This window comes from Hyla sarda, unplaced genomic scaffold, assembly GCF_029499605.1.
Source record: "Hyla sarda isolate aHylSar1 unplaced genomic scaffold, aHylSar1.hap1 scaffold_262, whole genome shotgun sequence".
Taxonomy (NCBI): domain Eukaryota; kingdom Metazoa; phylum Chordata; class Amphibia; order Anura; family Hylidae; genus Hyla; species Hyla sarda.
In genome coordinates, this window is record NW_026609310.1 from 187,621 (window position 1) to 202,453 (window position 14,833).

At 45.9% G+C, this 14,833-nt stretch overlaps 1 protein-coding gene across 2 annotated transcripts in view; it reads left to right on the forward strand.

Moving 5' to 3' along the window:
• Positions 1–14,381, forward strand: part of LOC130324279 (asialoglycoprotein receptor 1-like) — a 47,585-nt gene extending 33,204 nt beyond the window's left edge. For both annotated transcript variants that reach the window (XM_056553228.1, XM_056553229.1), the window contains 7 exons: positions 5,001–5,114; positions 8,278–8,373; positions 8,446–8,517; positions 8,816–8,893; positions 10,632–10,786; positions 10,967–11,073; positions 12,588–14,381. In XM_056553228.1, coding sequence (XP_056409203.1) covers positions 5,001–5,114; positions 8,278–8,373; positions 8,446–8,517; positions 8,816–8,893; positions 10,632–10,786; positions 10,967–11,073; positions 12,588–12,732 — 767 coding nt within the window. In that variant the 3' untranslated portion in view covers positions 12,733–14,381. The remainder of the gene's footprint in view (positions 1–5,000; positions 5,115–8,277; positions 8,374–8,445; positions 8,518–8,815; positions 8,894–10,631; positions 10,787–10,966; positions 11,074–12,587) is intronic.
• The last annotated feature ends 452 nt before the right edge of the window (positions 14,382–14,833 follow it).

A 14,833-nucleotide genomic window follows, 5' to 3' on the forward strand; every position in this document is an offset into this window, starting at 1 on the left:
GGAACAAATTGGTTGTCACTGACTAAAATATTAAACATCTCCAGAACTTCTAGCATATTGATGGAGACTCCTGGGTCTGAAGGCTACACACCTTTACCTGAGAAGGTTATGGGGTAGAGTTCACATATAGCAGATGGTTACCTACCTCAGGGGTCTTCACCAAGGAGGGATCCCCCACTAAATTTCTTCAACTAAATGGCCATGAGGGACCTCTGGGCCAAAATAGAGTCAGGAGCCCAGTAATGTATGTGGTACAGGGGTGATCATTCATGTCCTGGTAAGGTTGGAGTATGTGGTACGGGGGGGATCATTCATGTCCCGGGAAGGTTGGTGTATGTGTTACGGGGGGATCATTCATGTCCTGGGAAGGTTGGAATATGTGGTATGGGGGGATCATTCATGTCCGGAAAGGTTGGAGTATGTGGTACAGAGATCATCATTCATGTCCTGGGAAGGTTGGAGTATGTGGTAAGGGGGGGTCATTCATGTCCCGGGAAGGCTGGAGTATGTAGCACAGGGGGGATCATTCATGTCCCGGGAAGGTTAAAGTATGTTGCACAGGGAGGATCATTCATGTCCCGGGAAGGTTGGAGTATGTGGTAAGGGGGGGATCATTCATGTCTTGGCAAGGTTGGAGTATGTGGTACGGTCGGAATCATTCATGTCCAGGGAAGGTTGAAGTATGTGGTACGGGGGAGATCATTCATGTCCCGGGAAGGTTGGAGTATGTGGTACGGGGGGGATCATTCATGTCCTGGGAAGGTTGGAGTATGTGGTAGGGGGGGATCATTCATGTCCTGGGAAGGTTGGAGTATGTGGTACCGTGGGGGTGGGGGAATCATTCATGTCCTGGGAAGGTTGGAATGTGTGGTAAGGGGGGATCATTCATGTCCCGGGAAGGTTGGAGTATGTGGTACGGGGGGGGGGGGATCATTCATGTCCCAGGAAGGTTGGAGTATGTGGCACGGGTGGAGGGAATCATTCATGTCCCGGGAAGGCTGGAGTATGTGGTAAGGGGGGATCATTCATGTCCCGGGAAGTTTTGAGTATGTGGTACGAGGGGATCATTCATGTCCTGGGAAGGTTGGAATATGTGGTATGGGGGGGGGAATCACTCATGTCCCGGGAAGATTGGAGTATGTGGTACCGTGGGGGGGGATCATTCAAGTCCCGGGAAGGTTGGAGTATGTGGTACAAGGGGATAATTCATGTATCGGGAAGATTTGAGTATGTGGTAGGGGGGGGGGATCATTCATGTCCCGGGAAGGTTGGAGTATGTGGTATGGGGGCATCACTCATGTCTGGGAAGGTTGGAGTATGTGGTACCGTGGGAAGGGGAATCATTCATGCCCCGGGAAGGTTGGAGTGTGTGGTATGGGGAGGATCATTCATGTCCCAGGAAGGTTGGATTATGTCATGTGGGGAGGATCATTCATGTCCTGGGAAGGTTGGAGTATGTGATACAAGGGGATCATTCATGTCTCGGGAAAGATGGAGCATGTAGTATGGGGTGGGATCATTCACGTCCCGGGAAGGTTGGACTATGTGGTGCGGGGGGATCAATCATGTCCCAGGAAGGTTGGAGTATGTGTTACGGGGGGGATCATTCATGTCCTGGGAAGGTTGGAGTATGTGGTATGGGGGGATCATTCATGTCCAGGAAGGTTGGAGTATGTGGTACAGAGATCATCATTCATGTCCTGGGAAGGTTGGAGTATGTGGTAAGGGGGGATCATTCATGTCCTGGGAAGGTTGGAGTATGTGGTAAGGGGGGGGATCATTCATGTCCGGGAAGGTTGGAGTATGTGGCACAGGGGGGGATCATTCGTGTCCCGGGAAGGTTGTAGTATGTGGTAAGGGGGGGATCATTCATGTCTCGGCAAGGTTGGAGTATGTGGTACGGTCGGAATCATTCATGTCCCGGGAAGGTTGAAGTATGTGGTACGGGGGAGATCATTCATGTCCCGGGAAGGTTGGAGTATGTGGTATGGGGAGGATCATTCATGTCCCGGGAAGGTTGGAGTATGTGGTAAGGGGGGGATCATTCATGTCCCGGGAAGTTTTGAGTATGTGGTACGAGGGGATCATTCATGTCCTGGGAAGGTTGGAGTATGTGGTATGGGGGGGGGGGTCATTCATGTCCCGGGAAGGTTGGAGTATGTGGTATGGGGGGGGGGGGTCATTCATGTCCCCGGAAGGTTGGAGTGTGTGGTATGGGGAGGATCATTCATGTCCTGGGAAGTTTGCAGTATGTGATACAAGGGGATCATTCATGTCTCGGGAAAGATGGAGCATAGTTACATAGTTACATAGTTACATAGTTAGTATGGTTGAAAAAAGACATACGTCCATCAAGTCCAACCAGGGGATTGAAGGGAAGGGTGTAAGGGGATAAGGGAAAGGGATGTAGTTTTATAATTCTGCATAAGCATTAATGTTATTTTGTTCCAGGAATGTATCTAACCCTGCTTTAAAGCTGTTAATTGTTCCTGCTGTGACCAGTTCCTGAGGTAGACCGTTCCATAAATTCACAGTCCTCACGGTAAAGAAGGCGTGCCGCCCCTTTAGACTAAACCTTTTCTTCTCCAGACGGAGGGAGTGCCCCCTCGTCCTTTGGGGGGGTTTAACCTGGAACAGTTTTTCTCCATATTTTTTGTATGGGCCATTTATATACTTATATACGTTTATCATATCCCCCCTTAAACGTCTCTTCTCAAGACTAAACAATTGTAACTCCTTTAATCGCTCCTCATAGCTAAGATGTTCCATGCCCCATATTAGTTTAGTCGCATGTAGTATGGGGTGGGATCATTCATGTCCCGGGAAGGTTGAACTATGTGGTGCGAGGGGATCAATCATGTCCCGGGAAGGTTGGAGTATGTGGTACGAGGGGGGATCATTCATGTCTCAGGAAGGTTGGAGCATGTGGCATGGGGGGGGGGGGAATCGTTCATGTCCCGGGAAAGTTGGAGTATATGGTACGGGGGGATCATTCATGCACCGGGAAGGTTGGAGTATGTGGTATGGGGGGCATCACTCATGTCCGGGAAGGTTGGAGTATGTGGTACCGTGGGGGGGGGAATCATTCATGTCCCGGGAAGGTTGGAGTATGTGGTACAAGGGGATAATTCATGTATCGGGAAGATTTGAGTATGTGGTAGGGGGGGGGGGGGGATCATTCATGTCCCGGGAAGGTTGGAGTATGTGGTATGGGGGCATCACTCATGTCTGGGAAGGTTGGAGTATGTGGTACCGTGGGGGGGGGAATCATTCATGCCCCGGGAAGGTTGGAGTGTGTGGTATGGGGAGGATCATTCATGTCCCAGGAAGGTTGGATTATGTCATGTGGGGAGGATCATTCATGTCCTGGGAAGGTTGGATTATGTCATGTGGGGAGGATCATTCATGTCCTGGGAAGGTTGGAGTATGTGATACAAGGGGATCATTCATGTCTCGGGAAAGATGGAGCATGTAGTATGGGGTGGGATCATTCATGTCCCGGGAAGGTTGGACTATGTGGTGCGGGGGGATCAATCATGTCCCGGGAAGGTTGGAGTATGTGTTACGGGGGGGATCATTCATGTCCTGGGAAGGTTGGAGTATGTGGTATGGGGGGATCATTCATGTCCAGGAAGGTTGGAGTATGTGGTACAGAGATCATCATTCATGTCCTGGGAAGGTTGGAGTATGTGGTAAGGGGGGATCATTCATGTCCTGGGAAGGTTGGAGTATGTGGTAAGGGGGGGGATCATTCATGTCCGGGAAGGTTGGAGTATGTGGCACAGGGGGGGATCATTCGTGTCCCGGGAAGGTTGTAGTATGTGGTAAGGGGGGGATCATTCATGTCTCGGCAAGGTTGGAGTATGTGGTACGGTCGGAATCATTCATGTCCCGGGAAGGTTGAAGTATGTGGTACGGGGGAGATCATTCATGTCCCGGGAAGGTTGGAGTATGTGGTATGGGGAGGATCATTCATGTCCTGGGAAGGTTGGAGTATGTGGTATGGGGGGGGGGTCATTCATGTCTCAGGAAGGTTGGAGCATGTGGCATGGGGGGGGGGGGGAATCGTTCATGTCCCGGGAAAGTTGGAGTATATGGTACGGGGGGATCATTCATGTACCGGGAAGGTTGGAGTATGTGGTATGGGGGGCATCACTCATGTCCGGGAAGGTTGGAGTATGTGGTACCGTGGGGGGGGGGAATCATTCATGTCCCGGGAAGGTTGGAGTATGTGGTATGGGGGACATCACTCATGTCCGGGAAGGTTGGAGTATTGGAGTATGTGGTAAGAGGGGATCATTCATGTCCCGGGAAGGTTGGAGTATGTAGAACTCCCCGTTCATGTCCAGGGAAGGTCAGAGTATGTGGTGTGGGGGGCATCACTCATGTCCATGAAGGTTGGAGTATGTGGTACCTTGGGGGTGGGGGTGGGGAATCATTCATTTCCCGGGAAGGTTGGCGTATGTGGTATGGGGAGGATCATTCATGTCCCGGGAAGGTTGGATTATGTCGTGTGGGGAGGATCATTCATGTCCTGGGAAGGTTGGATTATGTGATACAAGGGGATCATTCAGGTTTCGGGAAGGATTGAGCATGTAGTATGGGGGGGGATCATTCATGTCTCGGGAAGGATGGAGCATGTAGTATGGGGAGGGATCATTCATGTCCCAGAAAGGGTGGAGCATGTGGTACGGGGGGGATCATTCATGCCCCGAGAACAGTGGAGTATGTGGTATGGGGGGAGGGGGGGCGGGTAATCGTTCATGTCCCAAAAATAAAGTTGAGAAAATTTCAGTTAGTTTTCCCACACGATTGGATCCATTGGTCAGGTGACCTCCTCTGGACACACCTGTCTGGGATTTACCCTCATTGATAATCATAAACTGATCAGTGTAATAAACTGATCGATGATGAGTGGTCAGGTGGTGGGGTTCATCTACTTATAGTTGATATAACAGACAGAAGCCATGACTGACCATGTTCTATCTTTTGTACCCTAGAAGTCAGTATGAGGCTGTGGACTCCTCAATCGTCCTCGCGTCCTCTATACGCCCTGTGCATGGTCTGCGCTGCTCTCTTCTGCATCATTATTGCTCTCATCATCAGTTTTAGAAGTAAGTGTAAACTCAGGTTGTCCATTCACCACCATCTTCTGGTCTACATAGTCCACAGCGGATGCCTTCAACCTGTGGCTGCAAAGGTGCAACTTCCTGATTACAACAATCGGAGAACAACAGGACGAAGACGTATGATCTAGGACCACATTAATGTCCATCAATCAGGACTCTTACTTTACTAAATCTTACACCTCATTTTTTGGGGGTTCTAGGTCAGATATATGCTATATAGTACTCTTCACTCATACCATACTCTTCACTCATACAGTACTCTTCACTCATACAGTACTCTTCACTCATACAGTATTCTTCACTCATACAGTATTCTTCACTCATACCTTACTCTTCGCTTATATCATCCTCTTTGCTCATACCGTACTCTTCACTCATACCATATTCTTCACTCATACAGTACTCTTCACTCATACAGTACTCTTCACTCATACAGTATTCTACACTCATACAGTATTCTTCACTCATACCATATTCTTCACTCATACAGTACTCTTCACTCATACAGTATTCTTCACTCATACCTTACTCTTCGCTTATATCATCCTCTTTGCTCATACCATACTCTTCACTCATATACTCTTCACTCATACCGTAATCTCTACTTATCATACTCTTTGCTCATACCGTACTCTTCACTCATACAGTACTCATCACTCATATACTCTTCGCTCATGCCGTACTCTTCGCTCATGCCGTACTCTTCGCTCATACCGTACTCTTCGCTCATGCCGTACTCTTCGCTCATGCCGTACTCTTTGCTCATACCGTACTCTTCCCTCATACCATACTCTTCACTCATATCGTACTCTTTGCTCAAACCATACTCTCCACTCATACCGTACTCTTCACTCATATACTCTTCACTCATACCTTACTCTCCACTCATACGTACTCTTCACTCATATCGTACTCTTCACTCACACCATACTCTTCACTCATACCGTATTAGTCACTCATACCGTATTCTTCACTTATACGTACTCTTCGCTCATACCGTACTCTTCACTCATACCGTATTCTTAACTCATACCGTACTCTTCGCTCATACCGTACTCTTCGCTCATATCGTACACTTCGCTCATACCGTACTCATCACTCATATTGTACTCTTTTCTCATCCTGAACTCTACACTCATACCGTATTCTTCACTTATACGTACTCTTCGCTCATATCGTACTCTTCACTAATACCGTATTCTTAGCTCATACCGTACTCTTCGCTCATACCGTACTCTTCGCTCATACCGTACTCTTTGCTCATACCATACTCTTCGCTCATACGATACTCTTCGCTCATACCGTACTCTTCGCTCATACCGTACTCTTCGCTCATACCGTACTCTTCGCTCACACCATACTCTTCACTCATATCGTACTCTTTGCTCAAACCATACTCTCCACTCATACCGTACTCTTCACTCATATACTCTTCACTCATACCTTACTCTCCACTCATACCGTACTCTTCACTCATATTGTACTCTTTGCTCATACCATACTCTTCACTCATACCATACTCTTCACTCATACCTTACTCTCCACTCATACCGTACTCTTCGCTCATACCGTACTCTTTTCTCATCCTGTACTCTTCACTCATACCGTATTATTCACTCATACCGTATTCTTCACTTATACGTACTCTTCGCTCATATCGTACTCTTCACTCATACCGTATTCTTAACTCATACCGTACTCTTCGCTCATACCGTACTCTTCGCTCATACCATACTCTTCGCTCATATAGTACACTTCGCTCATACCGTACTCATCACTCATATACTCTTCACTCAAATACTCTCCACTCATACCGTACTCTTCGCTCATACCGTACTCTTTTCTCATCCTGTACTCTACACTCATACCGTATTCTTCACTTATACGTACTCTTCGCTCATATCGTACTCTTCACTAATACCGTATTCTTAACTCATACCGTACTCTTCGCTCATACCGTACTCTTTGCTCATACCGTACTCTTCGCTCATATCATACTCTTCGCTCATACCGTACTTTTCGCTCATACCGTACTCTTTGCTCATACCATACTCTTCGCTCATACCATACTCTTCGCTCATACTGTACTCTTCGCTCATACTGTACTCTTCACTCATACCGTACTCTTCGCTCATATCGTACTCTTCGCTCATACCATATTCATCACTCATATACTCTTCACTCATATCGTATTCTTCACTCATACCATATTCTTCACTCATACCGTATTCTTCACTCATACCATACTCTTCGCTCATACCGTACTTTTCGCTCATATCATACTCTTCGCTCATACCATACTCTTAACTCATACCGTACTCTTCACTCATATACTCTTCACTCATACCATACTCTTTTCTCATCCTGTACTCTTCACTCATTCCGTACTCTTCGCTAATACCGTACTCTTCACTCATAGTGTACTCTTCACTCATATCTTACTCTTCACTCATACCGTATTCTTCACTCATACCGTACTCTTTGCTCATACCGCACTCTTCGCTCATACTGTACTCTTCACTCATATCGCACTCGCCGCTCATATCGTACTTTTCGCTCACACCGTACTCATCACTCATATACTCCTCACTCATACCGTATTCTTCACTCATACCGTACTCTTCGATCATACCATACTTTTCACTCATACCGTACTCTTTGTTCATATCGTGCTCGTAGCTCACACCATACTCTTCACTCATACCGTACTCTTTTCTCATAGCATATTATTCACTCATACCGTACTCTTCGCTCATACCGTACTCTTAGCTCATATCGTACTCTTCACTCATATTGTACTCTTCACCCATACCATATTCTTCGCTCATACCTTACTCTTCACTCATACCATACTCTTCACTCATACCATACTCTTCACTCATATCATACTCTTTTCTCATACCATATTATTCACTCATACCGTACTCTTTGCTCATACTGTACTCTTCGCTCATACTGTACTCTTTGCTCATACCATACTCTTCGCTCATACCGTACTCTTTGCTCATACTGTACTCTTCGCTCATACCGTACTCTTCGCTCATACCGTACTCTTCGCTCATAATGTGCTCTTCGCTCATTTCATAGCTAATTTCTACGTGGATCTACTCTTCATTGGATAAATAACTTGTTGATTTTGTAATTCTAGCAACTGGAAGTAAACCGCTGGACCGTACCACAGAGTTCCAGATTGGTAACCTGAGTGAGAGCATGAAGATGAAGGTCGGTCAGCTCTCTCAGGACGGTAAGTCATTCATGGGCAGAGGGGGATGACTCAAGAAACAGAATGTGTCTCATTCCAGTACTCTTTCTATAGGGACCAAGCTCATGGAGAAGTTCCAGCAGGTGGACACTGCTTTGAAAGGCCTCCAAGTAGACCCGGCCATAGGTAAAGTCCTGGCACCATGGGAGAATGAAGGGTGAAGAGTAATCGGCCTTTCCTATCTTGTCGGGCTCTGGTAAAAGGAAAGCTTAGCTGTGATTGGTTGTTATGAGTAAAACCAGACAGCTTTGGTTTCAGACACAAGGAGCCACAAATAGTCATCCACGTGGCTCCAAAGTTGGTGGCCCCACAGAATCATGATGGGCGCTCACATTAATGGGGAACATCATGGTCGCTCCTTCATTTTAGGATTCTGCGGAGTGGTTGAGGTACCTCAGGTGAGATGATGTTTTTGGTATTTCAGGAAAACTTCAGAGCGATGTGCAGAGAGTGCTGGCCGCTGTCAATAGACTGTCCAACCAGATAAAGAGGCTTTCTAATGGTGAGTGTCTGGAGAAAAACAATCTAATATGTAGATCATAGGGAACAAGGATCAGACCCCAAAAACATTGCAGATCCAAATGGAGAGGCTGAAGCAACTGGAGAAGAGAGAAGAAGCCAACAAATGCATTATGTGTTCTATATGATCGTCCATTATCAATCATAGTGTCATGTCCGGGTCATGATGTAACATCTGCAGGTCATAATGTCTTCACAAGGTCATAATGTCATCTCATGGTGACGATGTTATCTCCTGGTGATGATGTTATCTCCTGATGATGATGTTATCTCCTGATCATGATGTTATCTCCTGGTTATGATGTTATCTCCTGGTGATTATGTTATCTCCTGATCATGATGTTATCTCCTGGTCATGATGTTATCTCCTGGTCATGATGTTATCTCCTGGTCACGATGTTATCTCCTGGTGATGATGGTATCTCCTGGTGATGATGTTATCTCCTGATCATGATGTTATATCCTGGTGATGATGTTATCTCCTGATCATGATATTATCTCCTGATCAAGATGTTATCTCCTGGTGATGATGATATCTCCTGATCATGATGTTATCTCCTGGTGATGATGGTATCTCCTGGTGATGATGATATCTCCTGATCATGATGTTATCTCCTGGTGATGATGTTATCTCCTGGTGATGATGTTATCTCCTAGTGATGATGTTATCTCCTGGTGATGATGTTATCTACTGGTGATGATGTTATCTCCTGGTGATGATGTTATCTCCTGGTGATGATGTTATCTCCTGGTGATGAGGATGTTATTTCCTGGTGATGAGGATGTTATCTCCTGGTGATGAGGATGTTATCTCCTGGTGATGAGGATGTTATCTCCTGGTGATGAGGATGTTATCTCCTGGTGATGAGGATGTTATCTCCTGGTCGTGATGTTATCTCCTGATCGTGGAGGGGATGTTATCTCCTGGTCACAATGGTTTCTCCTGGTCATGATGTTATCTCCTGGTGATGAGGATGTTATCTCCAGGTGATGAGGATGTTATCTCCTGGTGATGATGTTATCTCCTGGTCGTGGAGGATGTTATCTCCTGGTCATGATGTTATCTCCTGGTGATGATGTTATCTCCTGGTGATGATGTTATCTCCAGGTGATGAGGATGTTATCTCCTGGTCGTGGAGGATGTTATCTCCTGGTGATGATGTTATCTCCTGGTGATGATGTTATCTCCTGGTGATGAGGATGTTATCTCCTGGTGATGAGGATGTTATCTCCAGGTTATGAGGATGTTATCTCCTGGCGATGATGTTATCTCCTGGTGATGATGTTATCTCCTGGTGATGAGGATGTTATCTCCAGGTGATGAGGATGTTATCTCACGGTGATGAGGATGTTATCTCCAGGTGATGAGGATGTTATCTCCAGGTGATGAGGATGATATCTCCTGGTGATGATGTTATCTCCTGGTCACAATGTTATCTGCTGGTGATGATGTTATCTCCTGGTCACGATGTTATCTCCTGGTGATGATGTTATCTCCTGGTCACGATGTCATGTCCAGGTTTTGACGTAATTTCTAGTTCTTAATGTCTTCACCAAGTTAAGATATAATCTCCTCAACAGGTCATGATGTGATCTCCAGGTTGTGATGTCATCTCCGGGCCACTAGGTTATGTTGTTTTATATATGTGGGTAGATATATATATATATATATATTTATTAATAACTTATAATTTCCATGTTGTTTCCTTTTCTCCATGAAGGATCTGATGATGTCATCTGCCCCTCTGGTTGGTCTAAAAATCAGCTCAGCTGTTACCTTTACTCCAATGAAGAAAAAAAAACCTGGGAAGATTCCAAAAAAACATGCGAAGCCAAAAAATCTCACCTGGTGGTCATCAACACCGAGGAAGAGCAGGTCAGTGGGGGGGGGGGGTCTGTCAGGGGGGTCAGTGAGGGGGTCTGTGGGGGGGGTCAGTGAGGGGGTCTGTGGGGGTTTGGTAGAGTGATGGTTAATAGGGAGCCAAGAGGTGACCTCAAAAGGAGAACTGAGGGAGGAGAACAAAGATGTGATGGGAAACGTCTCTTCTCTCCACAGAATTTCATATTTGGGATCACAAAGGGGAAATACACCTGGATCGGTCTGACGGACGTGTCTGGAGAATGGATATGGGTGGACGGAACCAAATACGATTCTACCCCCCAGTAAGTGGGAAATGGTGCCGCAAGTGTTATCATCCTGTACCCCAAGTGTCATCATTCTGTACCCCGAGTGTCATCATCTTGTACCCTGAGTGTCATCATCCTGTAGCCCAAGTGTCATCATCCTGTACCCTGAGTGTCATCATCCTGTACCCTGAGTGTCATCATCCTGTACCCCGAGTGTCATCATCCTGTACCCCAAGTGTTATCATCCTGTACCCCAAGTGTTATCATCCTGTACCCCAATTGTTATTATCCTGTACCCCAATTGTTATTATCCTGTACCCCAAGTGTTATCATCCTGTACCCCAAGTGTTATCATCCTGTACCTCAAGTGTCATCATCCTGTACCCCCAAGTGTTATCATCCTGTACCCCAATTGTTATTATCCTGTACCCCAATTGTTATTATCCTGTACCCCAAGTGTCATCTTCCTGTACCCCGAGTGTCATCATCCTGTACCCCAAGTGTCATCATCCTGTCCCCCGAGTGTTATCATCCTGTACCCCAATTGTTATTATCCTGAACCCCAAGTGTTATTATCCTCTACCCCAAGTGTCATCTTCCTGTACCCCAAGTGTCATCATCCTGTACCCCGAGTGTCATCATCCTGTCCACCGAGTGTTATTATCTTGTACCCCGAGTGTCATCACCCTGTGCTCTGAGTGTTATCACCCTGTATCCCGAGTGTCATCATCCTGTACCCCGAGTGTCATCATCCTGTACCCCAAGTGTCATCATCCTGTACCCCAAGTGTCATCATCCTGTACCCCAAGTGTTATCATCCTGTACCCCGAGTGTCATCATCCTGTACCCCGAGTGTCATCATCCTGTACCCCGAGTGTTATCATCCTGTACCCCGAGTGTTATCATCCTGTACCTCAAGTGTTATCCTGTACCCCAAGTGTTATTATTCTGTACCCCAAGTGTTATCATCCTGTACCCCAAGTGTTATCATCCTGTACCACAAGTGTTATCATCCTGTACCCCGAGTGTTATTATCCTGTACCCCGAGTGTTATCATCCTGTATTCCAAGTGTTATTATCCTGTACCCCAAGTGTTATTATCCTGTACCCTGAGTGTTATCATCCTGTACCCCAAGTGTCATCATCCTGTACCCCGAGTGTTATCATCCTGTACCCCAAGTGTCATCATCCTGTACCCCGAGTGTCATCATCCTGTACCCCGAGTGTTATCATCCTGTACCCCAAGTGTCATCATCCTGTACCCCAAGTGTCATCATCCTGTACCCCGAGTGTTATCATCCTGTACCCCAAGTGTTATTATCCTGTACCCCGAGTGTCATCATCCTGTACCCCAAGTGTCATCATCCTGTACCCCAAGTGTTATTATCCTGTACCCCAAGTGTTATCATTCTGTACCCCAGGTGTCATCATCCTGTACCCCAAGTGTCATCATCCTGTACCCCAAATGTTATCATCCTGTACCCCAAGTATCAGTTTGTTTTTTAAACCTTTTTAGGGTGGAGATATTGACTTTACTATTCATGTTGTAGTAATTGGGTCCCCGGTCAGCCTGATGAGTATTTTGGCCATGGACTTGGAGGAGGAGAAGACTGCGCTCATCTGCATAACAACGGACAATGGAACGATGACCACTGCTCACGACGCTACTGGTTCATGTGTGAGATGAATATGTGAGAGGAACCAATGATCTGTGGAGACTGTTATATTACTCTGGACTATTATCTCATGATTATCTCTTCTGGAGACCACACAAAGTACCAGGAGACATATCAGATCAAGGGAAGATGGAGACAAAAGTCATAATCCTTGAAATTTAGCATTTCCAAGTAATTCAGAGTAGTATAATATAGAGCACATGTTGAAGGTCAATATAGGAGAACATATAGGAGGTTCATATTGAAGGTCCATATAGGCAAACATATAGGAGGTTCATATAGGAGGACATATAGGAGGTCCATATAGGAGAACATATAGGAGGTCCATATAGGAGAACATATAGGAGGTCCATATAGGAGAACATATAGGAGGTACATATAGGAGAACATATAGGAGGTCCATATAGGAGAACATATAGGAGGTCTATATAGGAGAACATATAGGAGGTCCATATAGGAGAACATATAGGAGGTCCATATAGGAGAACATATAGGAGGTACATATAGGAGAACATATAGGAGGTCCATATAGGAGAACATATAGGAGGTCCATATAGGAGAACATATAGGATGTCCATATAGGAGAACATATAGGAGGTACATATAGGAGAACATATAGGAGGTCTATATAGGAGAACATATAGGAGGTCCATATAGGAGAACATATAGGAGGTACATATAGGAGAACATATAGGAGGTCCATATAGGAGAACATATAGGAGGTCCATATAGGAGAACATATAGGAGGTCTATATAGGAGAACATATAGGATGTCCATATAGGAGAACATATAGGAGGTACATATATGAGGTTCATATAGGAGGACATATAGGAGGTTCATATAGGAGGACATATAGGAGAACATATAGGAGGTACATATAGGATGTCATATAGGAGGACATATAAGAGGTTCATATAGGAGAACATATAGGAGGTCCATATGGGAGAACATATAGGAGGTTCATATAGGAGGACATATAGGAGGTTCATATAGGAGAACATATAGGAGGGTCATATAGGATGTCATATAGGAGAACATATAGGATGTTCATATAGGAGAACATATAGGAGGACATAAAGGGTGTTAACGTTGAAGGTGTATATATGGAGTCTATATAGAATTTCCATCTGCATCAGGGGTCTTAAACTGGCGGTCCTCCAGATGTTGCAAAACTTCATCTCCCAGCATGCCTGGACATGCCCAGACCGCCATTTGCTGCAGATAATGGCTGTCGGGAATGTTGGGAGTTGAAGTTTTGCAACATCTGGAGGGCCACCAGTTTGAGACCCCTGATGTACATGATCCATGATGGCAGCTTTTATATAAGATGCTCCATTCAGAAGGTCCATGTTATTTTTGGAGTTTCATGCAGGAGACCCCTTTATTAGGACTATGTAGGTGACTCTTAATAATGGGAACATATTCAATGTATGATTGTCCTGAATGATAATAATCTGTCATCATTTCCAGACACCTTCACATGGAATATATTTATTGGGTGATGGTGACTGATCTCCTCCTGATCCTGATCTACCCCTGATCCTGATCTCCTCCTGATCCTGATCTCCTCCTGATAGTGATCTCCTCCTGATCCTGATCTCCTCCTGATCCTGATCTCCCCCTGATCCTGATCTCCTCCTGATCCTGATCTCCCCCTGAAAGTTATCTCCTCCTGATCCTGATCTCCTCCTGATCCTGATCTCCTCCTGATCCTGATCTCTTCCTGATCCTGATCTCCTCCTGATCCTGATCTCCTCCTGATAGTGATCTCCTCCTGATCCTGATCTCCTCCTGATCCTGATCTCCTCCTGATCCTGATCTCCTCCTGATCCTGATCTCCTCCTGATGCTGATCTCCTCCTGATCCTGATCTCCTCCTGATCCTGATCTGCTCCTGATGCTGATCTCCTCCTGATAGTGATCTCCTCCTGATCCTTATCTTCTACTGGCCCCGATCTCCTCCTGATTCTGATCACCCCCTGATCCTGATCTCCTCCTGATACTCATCTCCTCCTGATAGTGATCTGCTCCTGATCCTTATCTTCTACTGACCCTGATCTCCTCTTGATCCTGATCTCCTCCTGATCCTGATCTTCTCCAAAGCCCGATCTCCCCTTGTT